Below are 25927 nucleotides of genomic sequence, written 5' to 3'. Positions count from 1 at the left end.
GTCCCCCTTCCTCCCCCCCCCCCCGAGGGGCGGGTGGTGGCGTCCCTCCGATCGGGTAGCCCCGCCCCCCATCTGCAGCACCTGCGATTCCACCGCCGCGCATCGCCCCCGGACAGCCGGCGAGAGAAGCCACGCCCCCGCTCTCCCATTGGACGAGAGCGCCGCTCGTCTGCCGTGAGGGCCGGACTGAGAAGCCCGGCTCTGGCGATCCACGGACACCGTCGGGCGAATCGAAGGCCCAAATGCCCCGGTGCGGGGAAAGGAAGGGCTCCTCCCGCCGCGCTCTCACCCTCTCGTAGTCTAATACAAGCGACGGAAACGTTGGCGGGCAGGCAAGGGTTAAGGCCCGCCTTCTGAGGCGGAGGACTCCCCGCCCATCCACCCCAAGCCCCGCCCCCTGCCCGGACTCGCCCCGCCCCTCGCCCGCTATTGGCGGCCGCGCCGAGCGGGCGCGTTTAAAAGGGACTACATTTCCCGGCGGGCGCTGGAGAGGGTTTGCGTGCCTGCGGGGAGAGAGAGAGAGAGAGAGAGAGAGCGAGCGAGGGCGCGTGCGGTGGGCGGAGCTACGGCGTCCCCGAGGCGACGCGGCCGGGCGCTGGCGGCGGAGGGGGCGTGGCCCGGCGGGCGGCGAGCAACGGGCGGCGACGAGGCGGAGGGGAGGAGGTGGCGGAAGGCGCCGCGGGGTCCGCGCTCCCTCCGGCCGCCCCGACAGCCATGGGCGAGCGGGGCAACGACGGCGGCCAGCAGCCGAAGAGGCGGGCGGGGACCGGCTCTCGGCAGCCCCCCGGCGGAGCGGGAGGGGCCAGCCCGGCCCAGCGCGGCGCGGGGGATGGCGCGGATCCTTTCTCCGACGCCGACTTCAGGTAACGAAGGTGCCCGCCCCCCCAGCCCGCGGCTGAGGGGAGGGGTCGTGGGGGGGGGGTGTCTCCCAGCTGTTTCTGCCTCTGGAAGCCCCCCTGAAGGGGGAGTGGAGAGCTCAGACCCCCACGGGGAGGGGTTGGCTTTGGGTTGGAGAGTTTTTAAGAAGGGGCTGTCTGGAATTGCAGGGTATGGGGTCTCCTGTTTGAGTAGGGGGTTGGGCTAGAAGACCTCTAAGGCCCTTGCCAGCTGTATTGATTGATGGATTTGCCCATCGCTTGCAAGCTAATAGGTATAAGTACAAACACGGTTAGGAATACAGGAAATAGGTGCAATAATTGGGGCAATAGGACAGGGACCATGGTGCCCTTATGCACGCCCCTTACAGGCCTCTTAGGAAAGGGGGGAGGTCAATAGGGGATAGGTTGAGGTTCGAGGAGTGGCGGGTTAGAGGATGTAACAGCAGAGTTCCAGGCATTGACCGCTCCGATTGAGAGGCTATATTTTGGGAGGGGGGGGGCTTATTTCTTCTTCCTGCCTTTTTTTCAAATCCAAAATTCTGCCCTGGGAGAGGAGCTTCCCAGTTGTAAAAAGGGAAAGAGAGAGAGAGAGAGAGAGAAACACACCCCTTGGCTTTTTGCTGTTTTTGGCCAAGAAAGCGACCGCGAGGAGGAAGCGAGTTCCTCTTCGAGAGCACGATTGCCTGCGGTTGTTTGCACTGGGTTCAAACTGGTTGCCTCAACCTCTGGCAACACCCATGCAGCCTTCCACGTCAGGAGGGCTTGACTCACGTGCTTGGACTTTGTGCCAGAAGTTGCCAAGACCTTTGGGCTTCCTTGCAAAAAGGCGTCTGGTATGATGCGCCCACACTCTCACAGACAGACCCCCCAAGCCTGGCCAGGAAAGTTAGGAAAGTTTTACTGGCTCTACAAGTCAATGACTCCAAAGCATAGTAAGAACTGGCACACCCTTGGAGAAACTCTGTGTCATCAGTTTTGCAGGACAAAGGTGATCTGCATTTCAACAGGCTCCTCCTGATGTGGTGGTGGTGGGGGGAGAAAGGGGAGGGAGAGCAGCTTTCCCCCCTGCCTTCTCCTGGGGCCCTTGCCCTGCCTTGCCAAGAGTCCTATCACCCTCTCAGGGGCTGCTCCAAAGAAGATTCTGTTCTCCAAAGCCCCCCCCCGAAGGCAGGGCAAGAAGCCCTGGGTGGAAATCCCTGAGGGTGTTTTTATCAAGAGGCAACTGGGCTTCCTTTCCTTTTTTCCTTGGAAGACGTTCTGCTTCTCATCCCAGGAGTTTCTTCAGCTCTTGCATTCTCCTCCATCCGGTCAGAACGGAAGAAGCTTTTCTTGGATGAGAAGCAGAATGTCTTCAAAGGAAAAAAGGAAAGGAAGCCCAGTTGCCTCCCGAAGAAGCACCTTTGGGACAGCTGTGACCTGGGTGACTGAGCATAGATGCTCAAAGGATGGAAACGAGTCAAAGAGAAGCAGCCTAGAACGGAGAAGAAACGTCTTGACAATGAGAACAATCGGTGGAAGACATTAACTCCAGAAGTTGTGGGGGGCCTCAACACTGGAGGTTTCTAAGATGAGACTGGACAGCCATTTGTCTGAAATAGTCTAGGGTTCCCTGCCTGAGCAGAGGGTTGGACTAGAAGACCTCCAAGCTCCCTTCCAACGCTGTATTCCTGAGCTTCACCAGAGTTCAGAACCGCCCGTTTGGCTAAGCCAGTGATAGATTAGGCATTTGTTTTGCCAGGGAGTGAATAGCGGCAATTATTAATTCAGGCTAGTTAGTGGCAGGTTGCAGGGAGGGTTGGCACCGCACCCACGGTGCAAACAGGAGCGTTGGACGCTCTTCTGGGTCGGCTTGCAATGCTTGGCTGGTTTCTTCCTCTGATGCAGAAACTGGCTCCCTGGGTGCCGTTCTCTGGGCGAGGTGTTTGTTTTGAGGTGCCCGGGCAAGTGCTGCAGAACCGCAGCCTTGACGCCCTGGCAGGCATAACTGTCGGCTTGGGTGGTTTATCCATGACCGGTACTGGGAACAAATTGCACGCTCGGCATTTGCATAGGAGCCTCCGGGCTGCAGGTGCCCAGGTCAGGATCCTGCGTTGCCCGGGCTTCCCCTTTGGCAGGAGGCAAAATCTGGGTCGCTTTGTCTGTCCCAAGAGAAGGTCCCGGAGGACGGGCTCCAGCACCAGTCCAAAAGCTTTGGAAGAAGAGGAAACTCCGGTCCCAGAGACCGACTTGGATTAGACCCTGCAGCGTTATCCTGGATTTGCCATCGCTTTGTTTTGCCAGGGGCACCGCTTGAAGACCCAGCCTGCCCTGGGTTCGAGTGCTCAGATAGTCGTGGGAAGCCAACAGGGAGGCTCAGCGTGTTGGGCTGGGCTTTGGGGGCAGCTCCAGCTGACTCTCTGTGTGCTGGGGCTGGAGGGGGCCTGGAATAGGAGCCCCCTCCCCCGGGGTTTCCTCCTGGCAGGGAAGAGCTGGGGCTGCCTTTGGGGGGTGGAGGGGAGGGCCCATGTCCTGGGGGGGCTTCCCTCTTCAAAGGAAGCCTGATCTGGAGCTTCTTCCCTTCTCAGGAATGTGGCTCTGTGTGTGTGGCTGGGGTGGGGACAGAGCCGCTTGCTACCCCGATGAACAGGCTCGGCCAGATAGCAGAACAGCCTGAGAAACGCACAAGGGTCCAAGGTGATTGCCCCTCCCCCACCTCCACAGGCTCTCCTGCTTAACGGGTCCCTTAATAAGCCCGTTTGGCTCTGTTGTTCTTCACCTTAGTGGGGGGTGGGGGGGTCTAGGTGAGCAGGCAAGTTGTGGGGGTAGAGATCCGCTTCCAGTACAGATGCAGGAACTGTTCCCTGCCGCCCTCTTCCCAGAGCAGCCAGCCGGCCAGCAGCTGTCTCCAAGGGGAGGCCCTGGAATTGTGCAGGACAGAAGTCATCTCCAGCTCCCTTCCACAAGTTTGCAAATGAGCCACTCTGCCCCCACGGCCTCTTTGCAGCCCCCCCGGCTTCCAAAGCCAGGATCTTGGCACGGGTCCTCTGGGCAGCCTAGTCGGGCTTCGGTTTTCGATTGAAAGCCCACCTGGAAAGGTTAGTTGTGAGCAGCCTCAGGCGCCCCCACAAGACCCCCAAGAGCTGTGGGCCACGGGGGGTGGGTGTGTCCAAGCGGAGGAGTTGAGGTCCACCAGTCTTAAAGCTGTCAAGTTTGATGACCCCGGCCGTAGAGTTTCTGCTGGAGAGGTTTCCAGAGTTGGTCCTTCTGATTAAAGGACACGGAGGAACCTATGAAGCGGCTGGGTGGCTTTTGCTACCACGTCCCCTTTTCCTGACCTCCTGCCACTTTGTGACTGGGAAGCCACAGGAACACCACCCCCCATATGTAAGAGAGCCCTTCGACACCCCCCATCCAGAAGCAGGGACCTCAAGGAGGGTCACAGTCTGGAGCCCTCGTGTTTCCTGGGTCCTTGCAAGCACGAAGGGGTCCGGCGAGGCATGAGGCGCCCGGGCCCCACTTCTCCTCCGTTGGTCAAGGCAGCCGGGGCTCCAAGGGCCACGGCTGGCCGGAGAGGGCTTGGGAGGGGAAGGCCGGGCTCCTTCCTGTAGGCTGGTCCAGACAGACGAATGGCTTGAGATTAACAGGACCTTTCAACCTGGGGCTGAATGTGGAAACTAGGCGGAGGAGTTGCTCACCTGGGTGTGGTGGGAAGTTCCTCAACCAGAGAGACTTCAAAGGAGGGGTGGAGTCCCGGCTTTTGACATGAGCAGAATAACAGAGTTGGAAGGGGCCTTGGAGGTCTTCTAGTCCAGCCCCCTTGCTCAAGCAGGAGACCCTGTAGCATTCTGTCTAGTCTCTTCTTGGAAATCTCCAGGGATGGAGCACCCACAACCACCGGTGGCCAGCTGTTCCACTGGTTCCTTGTCTTCCCCGTTTCTCCTTGAATTCCAGGTTGCTGCTTCTCCCCTGGATTAGTTTCCATCCATTGCTTCTTGTCCTGCCTTCAGGGGCTTTGGAGAAGCACCCAGAATGCTTGGGGGACCGATTTCAGGACCTCCAGGGCCCTTCCCGTTGCTATCGCCCGTGTCCACACCGTCCTGGACCTGCCTTCCTCACACCCCAAGGATTCTGGGGTGGCCCTCAACCAGAGGTGGGATTCAGCCAGTTCTGGAGAACCGGTAGCGGAACTTTTGAGTGGTTTGGAGAACCGGCCGATCCCGCCTCTGACTGGCCCCGCCAAGCCCACCTCTTGTCCGCCTCCCATTGAGTCCCAGCTGATCGGCAGGGTCTCCTTTGGTTGCCCTGCCCAGGAGAACGGAGCTGGAAAGCAGGTCAGTGGGGTGGGGAAGGAAGGGGGATTTTTGCAGCATATCCTCCCCCTGCCACCATCCCTGGGGCTCAGGTGATCAAAATCCAGACGCTCGGCAATTGACCCGCACAACAGTCGGGCAGCATCCCAGGCTCAGGCGATGGCCTTTTGCGACCTGCGGACAAGGCAAGTCAATGTGGGGAGGCCAGGTTCACTTAACAGCCGCGTGACTCACTTAACAGCGGAATAGAGAGTCCAATTTTCTTAAACTAGTAGCTGGTCCTGGCCAACTGGGCCAGCCCCCCCCCACTCCAATCAGACGAATAACAGAGTTGGGGGGGACCTCGGAGGTCATCTAATCCAACCCCCTGCTCAGGCAGGAGACCCTGCCCAACCCCGTTTCAGACAAACGGCTGTCCAAACTGCAGTGGTTTGCTTAAGAACGTGACCAGAAAGGTTGTAAAATGGGGCAAAACCGACTGAGCTCTCTTGCCCAGCCACAGAATTTGCATTGGGCTCCAACTCCCCCCACACACTTTGAAATCCAGCCTCACCTGTGGCTCCTCCTTCTCTCCCCTCCCCCAGGTGTCACAAGCTGCAGGATTCCCTGCTCAGCTCCGCCAGCGGCTTCAGCAACTACCGGGGCATCTTGAACTGGTGCGTGGTCATGCTGGTGAGTAGCCCCTGCCACCCGATTCCTGGCTGGCTGCCCCTTGGCATCCTCACCCACCCACCCACCCGGACGGCAGACGCCAGCTGCCTTTTTCAGGCCTTGCACCGCGAAAGCTGGCAGCCTGCCAGGCAGATGCTCTCGCCGGCCACTTCTCAGCACAGAGAGGACATTGTGGTCTCAACAGCCCGGCAGCCTGGCGGCTTTGGCTGGGGACGAGTGGCGGCTCGTGCTGGCACGGACGGCTGGGAAATGGGCCAAGGGAACGAGAGTCGAGTGTTTCAGTGGCGATTTTGGCCTCTCGGGATGGAATGGTGGAGGATATTAGAAACTGGGGTGGGTGGGAGGTGACGGTTGTTTTCTTCCCACCTCCTAGAGCAGTGGTCCCCAAACTTGGCCACTTTAAGACTTGAGAACCTCCAGAATTCTCCAGCCAGATCTGTCCCCAAGTCTTCAAGTGGTCAAGTTTGCAGACCTCTGTCCTAGAGGCATCTCCCGTTGGGGTCTTCCAGGCTTCTATCATGGTGGGAAGGCTTCGGGTCTCCATGCTGCCACCGGATGTTTGTCTGCTAGCAAGGGGTCTGCAAACATGGTGCCTTTTAAGACCTGAAGGACTTCAACTCCCAGAATTCCCCAGCCAGCATGAAAAACGTTGCCTTAGACCTGGGAGGCCCAACCTTGGTCACTTCCAGAGGTGAGCTCCCAGAATTCCCCAGGCCAGGATGGCTGGCTGAGGAGAATTCTGGGAGTTGAAGTTCACCCCTCTTGAAGTGGCCATGGTTGGACGTTCCTAGTCTTCTAGAGCAAGGGTCGCCAATCTCTTGGACCTCAGGGACCACCAAACTCATCATTTTAAATCCCACAGACCAGAGACCCTGGGAAAATCCCCCAAAAAGTCTGCAGGAAAATCCCCCACCCCGTTTTCCTACCGATCGATCGTTCTTTATTTGGGATCGCAGGATGTTGTCTCCAGCTCTGTTCTCAGGGGGAAAGAGAGAGAGAGACTTTTGGCTTCATGCAAGGAAAGCAGCAGAAGCCGCAGAAGTCTTTCTTTCTCTCCCCCAAATTCCGCCAGAAACGAGTCTTTGCCGGCGCAGCCTCTTGGAGCAGGAGGCCTTGCAGGGTCCCAAAGACTCATTTCTGGCGGAGTTTGGGGGAGAGAAAGGAAGACTTTGGCTGCTTTCCTTGTGTGCAGCCAAAAGCAGAAGAAGGAAGAAGCGGAGAGAAGCAGCCCAGTGGCCAGGCCAGGCATGTGGAGCGAGTGGGGCAAATTCCCCCCCTCCGCCCTTTCCCCCCTCCCCTCACTCCCTCGTGTTGTGCACAGTGCAAGCGACGCAAGCCTTGTGTTCCCGCAGGCCATGTGGGCGGTGCAGCCTTGCGTTCCTGCGCAGCCTGGATTAATTGCTTTGGGGGGGACATTTCTCTGCGGACCAGCGAAATTTTCTTGCAGACCACCAGTGGTCCCCGGCCCACCAGTTGCCGACCCCTGTGCTAGAGGACTGCCCTGTTCCTCCTCCCTCCTGTCCTCCATGCGTTCCACTTGTTGTGAAGCCCTGGCACAACAGATCGGTTCCCATCCAGAGGACCCCGTGTCCGGTGGCCAGCGGGCACACGGAGGGAGGGCAGCTCTCCACAGGCCATTCCAGTGCTCGGAGGACGCCCCCGAGGCTCCCAAGGGCCTCTTCTCCGGGCCGAAGCGGCTTCCGTCTCCAGGGATTTTATGGGGAACGTAATCCCGGAGCTGGTGGTGAACATCCAAGCAGGTTCCGCATCTCGAGGGTCATCAGGACAGACCCGGGGGGAAAGGAGAGCCGTGCCGGGAGGGGCTCCTGGCCTCCAAGAAGCTGGCGCGACCGCAGGGCAGAGGACTGCAGCGCTGGGCTCCCTCCCAAGGTCCACCCGCACTGCAGATCGGCCTCTCCTGCGGGGATCGGATTGCCAGCTGCACCCGCTGGGGCACAGCTGTGCCAAGGCCGGTAATCCAGCCCCTAATAGCCGGTTCTTGCCAACTGGGCCAGGGGACACCACTCAAAAAAACAAGAAGAATAACAGAACAACCGAGCTGGAAGGGACCTCTGAGGTCACCTAGTCCAGCCCCCTGCTCAAGCAGGAGACCCTTGGCTGTCCAGCCTCTTCTTAAAAGCCTCCAGGGATGAAGCGCTTACAACTTCTGGGGGGAAGCCCTTCCGATGATTCCTTCCTCTCATGGTTAGGAAGTTTCTCCTTAAGTCCAAGTTGTTTCTCTCCTTGATGAGCGTCCACCCACTGCTGCTTGTCCTGCTTTCAGGGGCTTTGGAGAATCAATTGACCCCCTCCCCTTCTTTGGGGCAGCCCCTCAAAGACTGGAGCCCTCCTGTCGTGTCACCCCTAGCCCTTCTCTTCACTAGGCTGGCCATTCCCACTTCCTGGCCACCGTTCTCCATGTGTTTGTTCATATGGACCAGACGCTACTTTGGGGCAGCTTGTCTTCCGAAACGGACCCCTCCATCAGTTCAGCCAAAGGGCTCCCATTCGAGGCTCTTGAACCTTCTCTGAATGGAGGAGTGAGGTGCTTCTGGCAGCATCCTAACAAGATGGATCTCAACCGGCGGGGTCCAACCTTTAAGACTTGTGGACTTCAACTCCTAGCATTCCCCAGCCGGCCACAAGTCTTACATTGGCCAAGGTTGTCTCCCTGTTGGTGGCATGCCCGCTGCTGGCTGCCCTGGCCAAGGACTGCTGTGTTGCTGGCGTCCGTCCCTGGGGGAATGGTTTCTCCATCACGAGACCTTAACAAAAAGTGGGGTGCCCCTCTGTCCATGAACCACAACCACAAGGGCACCTCTGCCATCACCCATCTTCCTGCTTCAGGCTGCTCCCCTAGCTGGCGGTTGGAGGTGACAATCCCTTGCCACGCTGCCTCCTTGACCTTCAACCAGGGCGTGGCTGCACCTGGCACTGCCAGCCCATCTGCCCTCCAGGGACCCAGTGAAGTCGGCTGCAGGATTAGTTAACCTGGGGGTGGAGAAGGGAGTTCAAAGTGTTCTTGGCACATTGCCCCATCACTCTTGGCAACCTTTGCCCTGAAGCTGTGGGATGCCCTGCCTTGTAACTGCACGCTTGCCACAGCAAGGCCCCTCCAATAGCTGGGATGTGCGTCCTCTCCCTCCTCCTCCCCAACTGGGAGAGGGATCTTGGAGTCTTAGTGGACATCCAGCTAAATAGGAGCCAGCCGTGTGCAGCGGCAGCCAAAAAAGCCAATGCAGTCCTAAGCTGCATTAACAGAGGGATACAATCGAGATCAAGGGAGGGACTAATACCACTCTATAAAGCCTGAGTAAGGCCACACCTAGAGTCCTGCATCCAGTTTTGGTCACCTGACTATAAAAAAGATTTTGAGACTCTAGAAAAAGTGCAGAGAAGAGCAACCAGGATGATTAGGGGACTGGGGGCTCAAACACATGAAGAACGGTTGCAGGAACTGGGCCTGGCTGGTCTAGGGAAGAGAAGGACCAGTGGAGACAGGAGAGCATCTTCCAATATTTGAGGGGCTGCCCCAGAGAGGAGAAAGGGGGGGTCAAGCTATTCTCCAAAGTACCCAAAGGCCAGACAAGGAACAATGGAAGGAAACTGATCCAGGAGAGATTCAACCTGGAAATAAGGAGGAACTTTCTGACATTGAGAACAATCAATCCATGGAACAAAAGTTGCCTTCGGAGGTTGTGGGAGCTTCGTCCCTGGAGGCTTTCAAGAAGAGACTGGGCTGCCCTCTGTCAGAAATGGTGTAGCTTCTCCTCTTTGGGCAGGCGGCTGGACTAGATGACCTAGAAGTTCCCTTCCAACTCTGTTAATCTAATCTAACAAGTCTTAAACTTGGGAAGAGCTGGCTAAGCAGGCTGGGGAATTCTGGGAGTTGAAGGCCACAAGTCTTAAGGCCAGAAGTCTTCAATTTGCCAAGGTTGGACACCCTCCTGGTTTCAACCCACTAGGTTTGACCTGCCTTGCTCTGTCTGGACAAAAGTTGGACAGAATTAGGTGTGATCCTGGAAGGCCTTAGGACAGGGGTGTCCAACCTTGGCAACTTTAAGACTTGTGGACTTCAACTCCCAGAATTCCTCAGCCAGCTTTGCTGGCTGGGGCATTCTGGGAATTAAAGTCCACCCGTCTTAAAGTTGCTAAGCTTGGAGACCCCAGCTACATCATCCCAAATCCTGCCCTGCTATTCAAACTTTACCAAATGTATAACTTTAAAAAAATTACTGTCCTTGCTCGAAAACAAAACTCCATTTAAAGAAAACTGCAAGCAAAGCTGGCCGGGGAATTCTGGGAGTTGAAGTCCACAAGTCTTAAAATTGCCAAGGTTGGACACCCCTGCCTTAGGAGGATGTCACTGCCATAATCCCCATACACATTTTCGGTATAATTAGGTGGATCTCGTGTGTGTGTGTGTGTGTGTGTGTGTGTATTCCCTTCTGTCATGTTCTCAACGTATGGTAAACAATACAGGCGGACCTCGACTTACAACAATTCATTTAGTGACAGTTCAAAGTTACAACATCACTGTAAAAAAACCAAACGATGTCCGTTTCCCACCCTATGACCGATACAGCAACCCGTGGTCACGGGAACAAAATTCAGATGCTCGGCAACTGACTCCTATTTACGACCGTTTCGGTGTCCTGGGGTGGTGGCGGTGGTCATATCATCCAAGCTCAACAAGTGCTTGGCTTAGCAATGGGAATTTCTGGGCTCAACGGTGGTCTGTACTGTGGCTCTTCTTACCTACCCCCACTTTCTTTTGGCCCAAGGCTGGTGGGTTATATCGGTCCTGTCTGTCTCCTTTCCCTGCAGGTCCTCAGCAATGCCCGCCTCTTCCTGGAGAACCTCATCAAGTAAGTGCCAGGCGCCCTTCCTCCCTCCAGCTCTGCCAGCTCAACCCCCCACCCCCCCTTGGCCTGCTCCCTGGCCTCTCGCCCAGGAGGGGGTGTTCACGGAAGGCGACAGGGCAAGGAAGGAACTGCCCTTGGGTGCCAAGTCAGTCTAGGCCTGGCAGGGAATCCATCAGAGTCCTACCTTTTGTAGCCTTGCTTGCCCTCAGCTTCAGCAAGGGGGGTGGCGGAGAGGTTAGGGTTGGGCTTAGGTCTCTGTAGTTGCCCCTCCAGCAAAGGCGCTTTTGGAGACCGGATAAACTGCAGGAGCATAAATCCCTCCTCCACCAGTTAGTCAGAACTCCAGGCGCTTCTTGGATGAGAAGCGAAACATTGTCAGAGGGGGAAAAAACCAAGGAAGTTGTTAGGGATATACCCTAGCAGAACGTGCAACGGCAGTCTAGCAGGCAGGCAGATATGTGAGACAAAAGCGTTGTAGTAAGCACACTCAGTAAGACAGATACACTGTGCAAGTTAAATAGTTTTTATTCCAGCAAGAGTTATAGCATAGTCAAAAAGTCCATATGTCATACACTAAGTTCAGTCAGTCCGGGGTTATTCAGTTTGCAAAGTCCAGTGTTGAAAAAGAGTTCATTAAACTTACAATCAATCAGTCCAGTGATATATCTCTTTTGCAGTCAGAGATATGAAGAAAAATCAAACCCCTTTTCTTCTCTCAGCAAACACGCACTTATCACCATCAATTCATCATTGTCAGCAATCCAGTATAAGCCAGGGCAAACAGTGAGCTCTCTTGCTCCCGCTTATGGTGATTTTACAACAGCACCCAAAACTTGGTTTACAGTTTAAAGTGATACATACACTTAAACTCACTAACATAGTTTATATATTATTTTTATCCAAACTAACCAATGTTATCCCTAACAGAAGTCCAATTTCCTTTTTGGAAAAAGCCCCTTTGGGGCAACCCATATATCTACATCTACATCTACATATATATCTACACACACACACACACACACACACACACCTGCTATATACATCTATCTATCCTGATATTCTATGGCAGGGGTCTCCAACCTTGGCACTTTAAGACTCGTGGACTTCAACTCCCAGAATTCCTCAGCCAGCCAGCTCTATGGAACAAAACTGTGACTGAATGGGCTAGGAAAGGGGGAGTCAGACCAGGTCTGCTCCTCCTACAGCTCCTGCTGGAATGCCAGGGTGCCAGGCTGGGAAGCCGCCTGGCGGGTTTTCTATTTCTGGCAGATGGGCAAGGGGGGTGCTGCCACCCTGTGGCTCCACGCCTCTCTGCACGCCCTCCGTCTCTTCCCAGCTAAGCCCCATCTCTTGCCTTCCCACGGGAGACTACAGCTGGCTGGGGAATTCTGGGAGTTGAAGTCCACCGGAGTGGCCAAGGTTGGATACCCCCCTGGCTTTGATCTTCTTCAGCCCCTCCACGGTGACCTCAACGATAGCCCACTCCACTTGAGGCCAGTGCTACGGGCACATCAAACATCTTCCTGCAGCTTGGAAGGCTGCCTGCCCGCTCTCCCTGCAGCAGGCAAAACGCACGGTTGCTCACAAGGGGGAGACACTGGTGCAGTGCGTGGTGTGTGTGCGCCCCCCCTCCCAACGTAAAATGCAGCGTTGCGCATGAGGCAAAGCACAGTTTGCACCATTTCCCACACTCTGAAGGTACTATGGGCCTCCCAGCCCCATTCTTTAAACCTGAGGTCCTTCTCTACCCAGAGGGGGGGGGCCAGGCCGCTCCCTTCCCCTTGCTTAATAGTCTTGGAATCCTCTGGGACAAATTGGAGGGGTGGGGGGCAGTGTTCAAACGACAGAGGATTAGCCCTGATGACGTTACCTAGCTGGGTAATGAAACTTCTGCAAAAATCCAAGCAACCTAAGAGAGCACCAAGGACCCCTCCAACTAAACAGAACTTGGCTTTGGCCTGCAAATAGATAAGACTGTGCAGAATGGGGGGAGGCTGACAGGCTGCTCCATCCCACAACAGCAGCCCCTCCCTTCCTGCCCCCAACCCCCAGTGGGCCCACAGCCAACCAGGTTCTTTGTTTTTTCAGGTATGGCATTCTGGTGGACCCCATCCAGGTCATCTCCCTGTTTCTGAAGGACCCCTATAGCTGGCCAGCTCCATGCCTTATTATTGGTGAGTCAACTTGGCTTCCTTCGGGAGGGGGAGGTGACGGTAGGTGGGTCCTTACTGCCTCCCTCTCAAGAACCCCCGAAACTTTGCTGGGGTGTGTGTGTGTGTGTCAGGTTCTGGACGCTCTGGCATGACGTGGAGAGGGCTACTAAGGGTGCGTTCCAGCAGAAGGGGGTCCCTCCCGCCCGGTTTAGTGGAGAGGGAAGCCCGAGGCCTTTGGGGGGGAGCAGGGGGCCCCTCCTTCGGGGCTGGCCTGTCTGTGACCAGCGTCCTTCTGCCTTCCTTCTCAGGGGCCAACGGCTTTGCCCTGGTGACCCTCCACGTAGAGAAGAAGCTTGCAACGGTGAGCGGGGATGATGGGTTGGGGTGCCGTCCTTCCGCTTTTATTCCCGCTGCTTCATTTATTTGCAGGTCAAGTCCTTGGGTAACTCTCTTGTCCCCACTCGATCCGGCCGTGGGCGATTGGTTTTTATATTGTTTTATATCCGGGTTTTTGCCTTTATAAGCCGCCCGGAGTCGCTGAGGATGACCTGGGCAGCTGTGCAAATTTTCTGAAATAAAGGCAACATCCGATGTAGAGACTCCCATCTCGCTCACAGGATCAGGTCTTCTCTTCCTGGTTGTTTAAGCACAAGACTTACCAGTTAATTTAATGACCGTTCCAAGTTACAGTGGCAGCAAACAAAGCGTCCTAGGACTGGTTTTCACACTTAAGGACGGTTGCAGCCTCCTCGAGGTCACAGGATCAAAATTCAAACGCACGACCGCGGACTCCTGTGTGTCCCCCTTTTGCAGTCTCCTGACAAGCCAAGCCAATGGGGGGAGCCAGAGTCCCTTAACCACTGCAGTGGTTCACTTAACAACTGTGGAAAGAAAGGTCGTAAAATGAGTCACAACTCACTCCACGGCTGCCCCGTTTTGGATCTCGGCGGCGGTTGTAAGTGGAGGGCTGCACCTGGTGCCCTTTGCCATCCGTGGCCCTTGAGAACAAGGAGGACAATGAGAGGAGAGACGGTGGGGGGGTTGGTGCCTGAGGGTTATTATGGGCTGGTCTGTGGCGTCTCTGGCTTTCTCTGAGGGTGACCTTCTCAGGGCTGGAGGTAAGGCAGGGGACCGGAGTGGTGCGGTGGCCTCGAGGTTGGAGCTCTGGCCTCCCAATTAGGAGGCTGTGCGCTCAATCCGAGGCAGATATTTCTCTCTCTGGCCACAATGGGAATATATATCTGCTGAGCAAGAACTCCGCATTGGTGACAGGAAGGGCATCCGGCCAGTAATCACTCAGCTGCCTTCGGTTGCCCAGGCTCCGCTCCAATGCAAGGGATTATGGGGTGGCGAAAAGAAGGTGATGTAGAGCAGGGGATACCCAGCCTTGGCAACTTTAAGAACTATGGGCTTCCGTTCCAGGAATTCCCCAACCAGCACATGGGGGATTCTGGGAGTTGAAGTCCGTAAGTCTTAAAGTCACCACGATTGGACATCCCTGATGCCCCTTTTCTGGAAGGCAGCTGCACCTGTAGGAAGGTCCTGATTGGGGAGGATAACCAGTAAGGCCTTGAACCCAATTCTGGATCGTTTCCCCCATATATGTCATCGAGAGAGTTACCATTTCCTGGTGGGGGTCTGGACTGTGCTGGAGCCTTTTTTTTGGGGGAGGGGTCCTCTGATTAAATGCCCTTTCCTTTGCGCTCCAGGGCTCCTTATCGGAGCAAAGCGGGACGGTCCTGCACACTTTCAACCTCCTGATGGTGTTATGCTTCCCTGCCCTGGTGGTGCTGGCTGTCACCTCCGTCACTCCAGGTGGGTGCTCTCCTGCGGTGGGGGTCTCGCAAGGCAGGCTGCCTCGTGGGAATGGCCTGGCTGGGAGGGGGTCTTGGGGCATATTGAGAGTTTTGCAGGGATAATTCAGCACCGGAAAATTAAAACACAGATGGCTGATGCTTCATTTAACATCTTTATAAACATAATAAGTAGATTTTACAAACCAGTTGTAGATTCCGTCAACCTAGAGCAAACTCAAACAGAAACATATTGCACGTTCAGAGCAGAGTTCCAGTCTTCAGCAAGCAAGCAAGTTAGTTTCATCTTCAACAGACAGACTCGGCGCTCAACGTGGCTGCAGAGTTGCAGAGCTTAACATAGAACCAAGCCTAGGCTGCTTCTAGTTTCAGTTTCCAAACAGCCCTCCTTGGCTGACTTAGTTGCTCTGCCTATTTATTGGCTGACCTTGTTACCAAGCTCCATCCCAGTTCCTGAATAGGCTCTGACAGGGCAACCTGGTGCTTGGACTGCCTTCCCAGCCTGTCCTGCTCCCGTCAGCTGTTCATGGACGGGGCTGCATCTTCCCCAGTTTCCTGCCAGCATGGTCAGACTTAACAGCATAACAGAGCTGGAAGGGACCTTCGAGGTCATCTAGTCCAGCCCCCTGCTCAAGCAGGAGCCCTAATATCTTTTCGGTCTCCTTAAAACCCTCCAGGGATGGACCCACCCACAACCTCTCGAGGGAAGCAGTTCCACGGATTGATTGCTGTAACTACCAGGAAATTCCTTCTTAGTCCTGAGTTGCATCTCTCCTTGAGGGGTTTCCATCCGTTGTTTCTTGTCCTGCCTTCGGGGCTTTGGAGAACTAATTGATATGCTGTTCCACTGGTCGATTGTTCTCACTGTCGGGAAATTCTTCCTTATTTCTAGACTGAATCTCTTCTGGATCAGTTTCCATCCATTACTCCTTGTCTGGCCTTCGGGTGCTTTGGAAAATAGCTTGGCCCCTTCCCTCCTCCTCTCTGGGGCAGCCCCTCAGATCTTGGAAGGCTGCTCTCCTGTCTCCCCTGGTCCTTCTTTTCCTTAAACTAGACATGTCTTCTGTCCATCCATGGTTTGCTCAGATCTTTCTTTCTTCTTTCTTTCTTTCTTTCTTTCTTTCTTTCTTTCTTTCTTTCTTTCTTTCTTTCTTTCTTTCTTTCTTTCTTTCTTTCTTTCTTTCTTCTCTTTCTTCTCTTTCTTCTCTTTCTTCCTTCCTTCTTTCTTTCTCTCTCTTTCTCTCCCTCCCTCTCTCTCTCTCTTTCTTTCTTTTGCTTTGGAGAGTAGCTTGGCCCCTTCCCTCCTCTCTGGGGCAGCCCCTCAGATCTTGGAAGGCTGCTCTCCTGTCTCCCCTGGCCCTTCTCTTCCCTAGACCAGCCATCAGCAAATGTTGAGTAGTTCGGAGAACTGGCAAATACCTTTGACTGGAGATTTTACAGTCTCCTTCCCCTGCCACGCCCACCAAGCCACGCCCATAGAACAGGTAATAAGAAAATTTGAATCCCACCCCTAGACTAGCCAGGCCCATTTCTTGCGATCGATCGTTCTTTGTAGGTTTTAGCCTCCAGCCCGCTAATTGTCTTTATTGCTCTTCTCTGCACTCTTTCTAGAGTCTCCACATTTACATCGTGCCAACCAAAACCTGGATTCAGTATTCCAAGTGTGGCCTCACCAAGGCCTTAGAAAAGTGGTATTAACACTTCGCACGATCTTGATCCTCCGTGGATGCAGCCTAGAACTGGGCTGGCGCTTTTTTGGCAGTTGCTGCACACGGCTGGCTCCTCTTTAAGGGATTCTACTGGGACCCCTAAGGTCCCTCTCACTCTTACTGCTGTTGAGCCGGGTTCTACCTCTATACCGTACCTGTGGATTTGGTTTTTCTTGCCTAAATGGAGAGCCCCTTTTTTTTTTCACCCTTGGCTTTCCTTTCGTTAGACAGGGCCCAATGATGAAGTCTGTTGAGACCCTTCTGTATCACTTAAGCCCACCTTCGGGAGGGTTGCTTAGTCCTGCCAGCTTGGGGTCATCTGAACGTTGTTTTTTTTTGTAAATTTTATTGGATTTTAAAAACAAACAGACAAACAAAACATAAAAACATCAAACTTTCTTCCACAGGTATACAAACAGTGTGCCGGTTGGTTTACAAATCATTTTGTGCATCCATTTTGTACTTTTCAGTTACAATTACATAAAAGCTCATATTATCAATCAAAAATTAAATACCCTAATATTATTAATCAATCATTTGACTATAATTTTGTTCATTCATATTTTACGAGATAACCACAATTTACTTAGTTTATTTTATAACAATTCATATAATCCTCCCAAATCTATCCTAAAAACATTTTGTAGATATAATAAAAAAGAAATACATCTTTATATATTTATTATTTTCTAAAAATCTACATATTTCATTACTGTATTTTATTATCTAACCATTGATAGAAAAGATCCCAAATTTTATAAAATTGTTTATCCTCTTGTTCTCTAATTTCAAATGTCAATCTACTCATTTCAGCACATTCCAATATTTTCTGGGGTCATCTGAACGTTTGATGAGTTCTTGTTGACAGAGGTCTTGGGAAGGTTAGGAGGGCCTCCATAGACACCAGGCAACACGCGGGAAAGCTGCTTTTGTATGCTCTGACCGCGGCCCGTCTGGTCTTTGGGCTATTTCATGGTTGAGGAGAGAGGGAAGAATCTGTGGGCCTCTTCCTTTCAACCTTTTAGAGCAGAGGTCTCCAAACTGGGCCGCTTGAAGACTTGTGGACTTCAACTCCCAGAATTCCTCCTCCTCCAGTCATGTTAGCTCAGGAATTCTGGGAGTCGAAGTCCACAAGTCTTCAAGCTGCCCAGTTTGAAGACCCTTGGAATATAGAAAGAGTAGAACAGAATAAACAGCTGGAAGGGATCTTGGAGGTCTTCTAGTCCAACCCCTGCTCAAGAAGAAGACCCTATACGAGGTGTGTCCAACCGTGGCCACTTTAAGACTTGTGGACTTCCACTCCCAGGATTCCTCCTCCAGTCATGTTACCTGAGGAATTCTGGGGGTTGAAGTCCACAAGTCTTAAAGCTGCCAAGTTTGGGGACCCCTATTCTAGAAATCCCAAGTTCAGACAACTTCGCCCCATCCTTCCTTCTGAGCTGAGACTCGGCCATGAATTCTTTGGGGCTACCCCACCCGAGAGACCACGTGATCCGGGGAAGCCTCTGACCTTCTCTTTCCCACCTTCCTCCACAGCCGGGGCCATCTTTGCCCTCTCGGTCCACACCGTCCTCTTCCTCAAGCTCTTCTCCTTCAGGGACGTCAACAAGTGGTGTCGCGAGAAGAAGTCTGCAAAAGCCGCCCGAGGACCCCCAGGTGAGTGTCGAGGGGCCTCCTGTGATCTGGGCTCCTCTGGAGTCCCCCTGGTGGTGATGGCACCCAGGTGGGAGGAAGGGACGCTGTGAGGGGAAGGAGAGAGGAGGAGGCCCTTGGACCCTTCTGAACTCGACGCAAGCTGAGGAATGGCCTGGTCCTGGCTGAGGGCCAAGGAACACCTGGTTGCAGGTCCAGCCACTGATGACTTCAGGGGATGAGTCAGGGGCCTTTGGGCAGGAGATGGTCTTGTAGAGCAGGGGTCTTCGAACTTGGCAGCTTGAAGACGTGTGGGCTTCAACTCCCAGAATTCCTCCTCCTCCAGTCATGTTAGCTCAGGAATTCTGGGAGTTGAAGTCCACACGTCTTAAAGCTGCCCAGTTTGAAGACCCTTGGAATATAGAAAGAGTAGAACAGAATAAACATCTGGAAGGGATCTTGGAGGTCTTCTAGTCCAGCTCAAGAAGAAGACCCTATGTTAGGGTTTGGGGATTAACCCCTAGAAGAGTATTGCAGCAGTAGTCAATCCAGGCAACCAAAGGAGAGCGGAAGGGCCCCAGAGTATACACACACTGAACACAAACACTGTTTGTAGTTTAAATAGTTTTTAATCCAGTTAGAGTTTAAGCATTGTCATTCAGTCCATTAAGTCATTCACAGTATTTCCATCCAGTAAGACTCACTAGTATAGTCCAAGTTAAGAGTCCTTGCAATATCTTTATCAGCCGATAAAGATATCTTCTCCTCCTCCGGTTTCACTCTCCAGAGAAACAAACGCTGGATATTCAGCAAACAGTAGCAAACAAATAACAGTTCAGTCACAGGCACTCACAGTCAGTAATCACAGTTAGTCGCACACAGTAAGTCGCAGCAACACACAGTTACATTTACAGTAGCACACAGTTACAGCCAGACAGCTTTCCAGCTTCTAATGCTTCCTTATATTGTAACTTCTAACCGCACCCTTAATTGGCTAATTGCCTGCTGCATTGTGCTTAAAGTGATAAACACTTAAACCATGATATCTAAGTTTTATATATTTATTCACCCAAACCATATTTGGTATCAATGTTATACCTAACATACTCCCTTTTGGGTGAAATAAATATATAATACCTTACAATCTTATCCCATATTTTTCACAACTCTCCTGGTGCTTACTGGCACCTTGGGCTTTAGTAAAATTATCAGCTAAATTGTCCTCCGACATACAGTACTCTAGCTGAATCATCTTACTTCTTACAGATTGTCTCACGTTTAGGTATCTTAGATCTGTATGCTTGCTCCTTGTTTTTACTCCAATATTTGTGGCCATTTGAATTGCTGCCTGATTATCTTCATGTATAATTATAGGATAATCTACAGTTATACCTATATCAATTAACATTTGTTTATACATTATTAATTCTGTACATAACAATGATAAACAGGAGAATTCTGCCTCCATAGTAGACAAACTTATATGCTGTTGTCTTATTGACTTCCAGCCTATTAATGTTTTACCCAGCATTATGGCTGTTCCTGAAGTCGACTTTCTAGTGTCTCTTTCTGATGCAAAGCTAGCATCTGCATAAGCACTCAGAATTAAATCACCCTTTGGTTCTAAATACAATGAATAATTCATTGTCTTTTTAAGATATCTTAATATCCTCTTAGCTGCATTCCAGTGTCTTTCACATGGTGCAGAATTGAATCTAGCCAACTGATTCACGCAGTACGATATATCTGGTCTAGACCAATTACTAATATAACTCAAACTACCAATTAAAGATTGATAAATCACCTTATCAAACTCAGGGCTTTGTTCATCAGTGTTGCTAAACTCCTGACTCATTGGAGTCTTAGCTGGCTTACAAAGCTCCATCTTGTAATCTTTTAGCAATTTGCTTATCTTATCTTCCTGAGATATTTTAAAACCTTTCCTTGTTTTCTTTATATTCAAACCGAGATACTTCTTTATCTCCCTAATTGCTTGATCTTTATTCTCTTTCCTAATGATGCTATTATTTTATTTGCTTCATCATTAGTTTCAGTTATCAATGCAATGTCATCTGTGAATAGTAATAATAATGATACTTTCCCATTTGTCTCCTCTTAAACAGACATGGATCGGCTAAACCAGCTTTAAATCCTATATTGTCTAGTTCCTTTACAATATACTGGTTCCATTCATAGCCTGATTGTTTAAGACCATAGAGACTTTTCTTTAACAACCAACAATCATTATTATCCTTATTTTCACTTTTAATACCAACAGGTTTTTTCATATAAATAATATGTTTTAATGGGGCGTGCAAGTAAGCAGTTTCCACATCTAGATGGTTAACTATATAGTTTTTACTAGCTGCCCACACTAAAGCTGCCCTCAAGGTTGCTGCCTTAAGACTAGGTGCAAACACCTCATCATAGTCATTAGCATTCTGCCTAAAACCTTGGGCTACTAACCTTGCCTTTATGGATTAAATTACCATCTTTATCTGTTTTTACCTTAAATATCCATTTGCAGCCAATGGATTTCTTTCCTACAGGTAATTTGGCATTTTCAAACACCTTCATATCACTTAATGAATTCAGTTCCTTATTCATTGCTGCATACCATTTTTCTTTTTCCTTATTAGGATACTTTTTAATTTCTTCAACAGAATTAGGAACTTGATTAATCTGGCACACTGTGTTAGCCTGGTACCTATCAGGCGGTCTAGATATACGTGTAGTTCTTCTGGGAATTACAGGGCTTACAGGAGGACTTTGTTGAACTACTACCTGTTCATCTTCCTCATCCTGTTCAGCTATTGAATCTGTTTCTTCCTTTATGGGCACTATTTCATCCTGTATTTGTCTCTTTACTTTATTTTTAAAGTTACAGGGATAACTAATGGGATTTCTATAGGATTCAATAATTACATCTTTATTGGCATCCTGTTCTAATTTCTCCCATCCTTCATGTTCTAGAAATTGAGCACTAGCACTACATAACACTTTAGATGTGCCTTTCTCCCAAAATCTATATGCCCTATGGTTTGCCTGATAACCAACGAAGAAAATCTTTTAGCTCTATGTTGCCCTTTTTTTCTGAGTTGTGCAGGAATATGCACCCATGCTGGTGCACCAAATGTGTGCAGGTAACTTAGGTCAGGTTTCCTGCCATGCCACCTGGTAAATGGTATTTCACCTGTTGTTGTATTAACAACGTTGTTCAATATGTTATTAGCACACATTGTAGCCTCCCCCACAAAGAATCAGGTAACCCAGAATCATTTAACATTGTTCTAACCATTGCCTGTAGTGTTTGGCCTCTTCTTTCAATAAAAGCATTATGTTCTGGCCTGTATGGAGCAGACTTTATGCTCTATTCCAGCTACCTTAAGTCTGTTCTGGAATTTGTTATTAATAAATTCGTACCATTATCTGTCACCAGGGTTATCAGTTGACGCTTAGACTTTCTTTCAGCAAACCTAAGCCAATTGAAAAATGTTGATATGTTTCAGTTTTGCTTTTCATTAAATAGCAAAACCCATATCTAGAATAATGGTCCATAATGCTCAGTATATATCTAGCACCCCCATACTGGGTTTCTTTGGACCTATTATGTCTGCAAATACCACTTCTAAAGGTTCTTTGTTTTGAAACCATTTAGCCTATTTGCAGGCAATACCTTGCTCTTATCTTCACAGCAAACATTACAACGCAAATATTTATCACAAGGTTTTAACCTTATTCCTTCAGATAACTCAACTGTACGCTTTAGCATTTTAAAATTTACATGCCCCAAACGCCTATGCAATAAATGGATACATTCATCATGAGGCTTTATATTATTAAATACAGTCTGAGCCTCCCCTTTCTTACTATTATCTAAGACATATAATGTTCCATTTAAAGCTGCAGTTACCCTTTTGTTATCTTTTTCAATTATGCAATTATTATCTTTAAAAGTAATTACATAACCTAATTTATCTAATACCCTTACTGAAAGCAAATTAAACTTTAGTTGCGGTACATACAACATTTTTATATCCTGGTTTATGTACGGACAACGTGCAAAACCTTGACCTTTCGCTTTCAGGTTCCAGCCATTGGCAAGTGATATATGTTGAGAACTTGTAGACATTTTTATAAATTTTGTCTTATCTCTTGTGATGCAGTGGGATGCGCCACTGTCAACCACCCATAAATTATTCTTCACATCAGAGTTGCTAAACGTGGCTAGTTCAAATGCTTTCTTTGGCTTTTTACATTCTGGCTTTTTCTCTTTTTGCAGAATCTTGCCAATGTCCTCTGCCTCCACAATTAAAACACTTTTTAATTGTGTATGCCGTTGAAGATAAATTCTCTTCTTCCAGGTGCTTTACTTTGCTTTGCTGGTTTCTTTCAAGCTTTGAAGATAATTTCTCTTCTTTCTTATCTTCTCTCAGCTCGTCACGCCACGCCTTCTTCTGGCTTCTTCTAGTAGCCTGCCTGTAATCTCGGTTAATGAGAGGCTTTCTTTTGGCAATACCTCTAACGAAGTCACATAGTCATCATAGCTTTGATCTAATGAAGATAATATTATGTAGACTTGTTGCAGTTCATTAAATATAAGCTCTTTTTCTTGCAAATCTTGAAAAATGCTCTTCATACAGTTTAAATGAACTAACATATCTCCATTCCTCTGAAGATGCGTTCGAAAAAGCTTCCGTGTAAGATTTATATGTGCTCCTACACTGTCCCGAACATAAATCTTCCTGAGGTTCTCCCAGCAGTTTGCAGCATTTTCTTCTCCACGAATATGGACAAGCTGCTGATCACAGAGAGTCAGTCCTATGATGCATAAAGCCTGCTCATTCTTCAGTTTAAAGTCTTGTAACTTTTCTTTATCATCATCATTAGCAGGATCCCAGCTACTCACATCTGGTGGGTTTGCTATAATGTCCCACAATCCTTCTCTGCGTAGAAGTAAACTACATTTCATTGACCATGAAACATAGTTTGTTCCATCCAGCCTGGATATCATGGACAGTTGTGACAAATTTACTTGTGCCATTACTCTTCAGATATTTTGACTATTTTAAACTAATTAAAACAGTTTGTTTTTACAGTAATGTGCAACTCACACCAACTCTCTCTGCTATATCCTGGTTAGTTAGACTATGCTGCTGGGCCCATAACCAATGTTAGGGTTTGGGGATTAACCCCTAGAAGAGTATTGCAGCAGTAGTCAATCCAGGCAACCAAAGGAGAGCGGAAGGGCCCCAGAGTATACACACACTGAACACAAACACTGTTTGTAGTTTAAATAGTTTTTAATCCAGTTAGAGTTTAAGCATTGTCATTCAGTCCATTAAGTCATTCACAGTATTTCCATCCAGTAAGACTCACTAGTATAGTCCAAGTTAAGAGTCCTTGCAATATCTTTATCAGCCGATAAAGATATCTTCTCCCCTCCGGTTTCACTCTCCAGAGAAACAAACGCTGGATATTCAGCAAACAGTAGCAAACAAATAACAGTTCAGTCACAGGCACTCACAGTCAGTAATCACAGTTAGTCGCACACAGTAAGTCGCAGCAACACACAGTTACATTTACAGTAGCACACAGTTACAGCCAGACAGCTTTCCAGCTTCTAATGCTTCCTTATATTGTAACTTCTAACCGCACCCTTAATTGGCTAATTGCCTGCTGCATTGTGCTTAAAGTGATAAACACTTAAACCATGATATCTAAGTTTTATATATTTATTCACCCAAACCATATTTGGTATCAATGTTATACCTAACACCCTATACGAGGTGTGTCCAACCATGGCCACTTTAAGACTTGTGGACTCTCAGAAGCCCTCCACCAGTCATGTTAGCTCAGGAATTCTGGGAGTTGAAGCCCACAAGTCTTAAACTTGCCAAGTTTGAAGACGCTTGGTTTATCTCTAAGGCAGGGGTCTCCAACCTTGGCCACTTTAAGGCTTGTGGACTTCAACTCCCAGAATTCCTGAGCTAACATGACTGGAGGAGGAGGAATTCTGGGAGTTGAAGTCCTCCAGCCTTAAAGTGGCCAAGTTTGGGGACCTCTGTTGTAGAGGAAGCTCAACCTTTTCCTGTATTGGCGCTTGGGGTGGCCGCCTTCCAGGGACCGTCCTCCAGGCTGCTCTTGAGCCAACCTCTCCCGGTCTGGCTGATGGGGAGCCTGCAGATGCTGCCCTGGGACGCCAGCAGACGGGCCGAGATGGAAGCTTCTCCATGCTCCTTCCGGGGCTCCTGCTCGGCTCTTTTCCTGCCTGACTCAAGCCACTTCCTGCTCCAGTGGCAGGTTCTGCATCCAAAGGGAAGAGCTTCAGAGGTGGAATATTCAGCCGGTTCGGACCAGTTCTGGTGGACCGGCAGTGGGAATTTTGACTGGTTCAGAGAACCGGCAAATGCTCGGGCAGCTCCCCAGCTTTGAACGAGGCTGGCGGTTGAGCCCTGCGTGTGCATGCAAAGCGCACAGAAGCGCATAGGAAAAAAACGTGGGCACCTACCTCTGAAGAGCTTCCTTGGGACCCCCTGGAGCTCCCTCGAGAGACGGTGGCCCAGGGAGGGGGGTCTCTGTCTGGATCAGGCTGGCCCCTGGTCGTGAGCCCCACCGTCTCTTTCTGTTCCAGCTTCGAGGCCACAGAAGGCCAACGGGAACGCGGTTCCACAAGAGGTGACCTATCCAGACAACCTGAGTTACAAAGGTGAGGAACCCAGGGGGTCTCGTGGGGTGAGCGGCAGGCTCTGGTCTCTGCTGGAAGTGTTTTGTCCTCCCAGGGTCACCCACCTTGTCAAGTTAACAAGTAAAGAAAGACACCCCCCCACAGACCATTCTTCTGACCAAGAGTACATCTCCAGTCCATCTGAATAACAGAGTTGGGAGGGAGCTTGGAGGCCTTCTAGTCCAGCCCCGGCTCAAGCAGGAGACCCTATGTGCCATTTCAGACAAGTTCAATCTCTTCCTAAAAGACCTCCAGGGATGGAGCACCCACACGTTCTGGTGGCAACTTCTGTTCCACTGATTAATGGATATGGGATTACAGAAGAACAGAGTCAAAGGGACCCTAATTAGAGGTCTTCTAGTCCAACCCCCTGCTCAGGCGGGAAACCCTATGTACCATTTCAGACTATGGCTGTCAAGTCTCTTCTTGAAAACTTCCAGTGTTGGAGCATTCATAACCACTGGTGGCAAGCTGTTCCACTGGTTAATTGTTCTCACTGTGAGGAAATTTGTCCTTAGTTCTAGGTTGCTTCCCTCCTTGATGAATTTCCATCTGTTGCTCCTTGTCCTGCCTTCAGGGGCTTTGGAGAATAATTTACAATATTTGTCCCAACTATTTACAAAGTCTGCACCACTATTAACCATTAATCTTCTCATCACTTTTTATGTCCATCCCCTCCCGCTTGTGACTGTGTATGACTGTAACTTTGTCGCTTGCATCCTAAAGATTTATATCGACTGTTTCCTAGTATGATTTAATCGCTTATTGTACCATATGACTATTATTAAGTGTGGTACTTAATATGATTCTGGACTCTCTTGATGAATGTATCTTTTCTTTTATGTACATCGAGAGCATTTGCACCAAGACAGATTCCTTGGGTGTCCAACCACACTTGGCCAATCAAGAATTCAATTAATTTCTATTCCATTCCATTCCTTTCTATTTCTATACTATTCTTTTTCTATACTATTCTTTTTCTGTCTGTCTGTCTGTCTGTCTGTCTGTCTGTCTATCTATCTATCTATCTATCTATCTATCTATCTATCTATCATCTATCTATCTATCTATCTATCTATCTATCTATCTATCTATCTATCTATCTATCTATCTATCATGATTGCTTATTGTACCCTATGACTATTATCAAGTACCTGATGATTCTTGACTCTTGATGAATGTATATTT

At 50.1% G+C, this 25927-nt stretch overlaps 1 protein-coding gene across 1 annotated transcript in view; it reads left to right on the top strand.

Annotated features, from left to right (window-relative positions):
* The first annotated feature begins 540 nt into the window (after positions 1 to 540).
* Positions 541 to 25927, top strand: part of DGAT1 (diacylglycerol O-acyltransferase 1) — a 38152-nt gene continuing 12765 nt past the window's right edge. The window contains exons 1-8 of the mRNA XM_087958925.1: positions 541 to 863; positions 5752 to 5839; positions 10667 to 10707; positions 12793 to 12878; positions 13166 to 13218; positions 14567 to 14672; positions 17917 to 18036; positions 24647 to 24721. Of these exons, the coding sequence (XP_087815051.1) occupies positions 715 to 863; positions 5752 to 5839; positions 10667 to 10707; positions 12793 to 12878; positions 13166 to 13218; positions 14567 to 14672; positions 17917 to 18036; positions 24647 to 24721 (718 nt within the window). The 5' untranslated portion in view covers positions 541 to 714. The remainder of the gene's footprint in view (positions 864 to 5751; positions 5840 to 10666; positions 10708 to 12792; positions 12879 to 13165; positions 13219 to 14566; positions 14673 to 17916; positions 18037 to 24646; positions 24722 to 25927) is intronic.

The sequence above is a fragment of the Notechis scutatus genome, chromosome 3 (genome assembly GCF_049901735.1).
Source record: "Notechis scutatus isolate UNSWTSFEM ecotype Mainland chromosome 3, rNotScu1.2, whole genome shotgun sequence".
Taxonomy (NCBI): domain Eukaryota; kingdom Metazoa; phylum Chordata; class Lepidosauria; order Squamata; family Elapidae; genus Notechis; species Notechis scutatus.
Note: the sequence above shows the minus strand (reverse complement) of the source record. Positions and strands in the feature narration are given on the sequence as shown.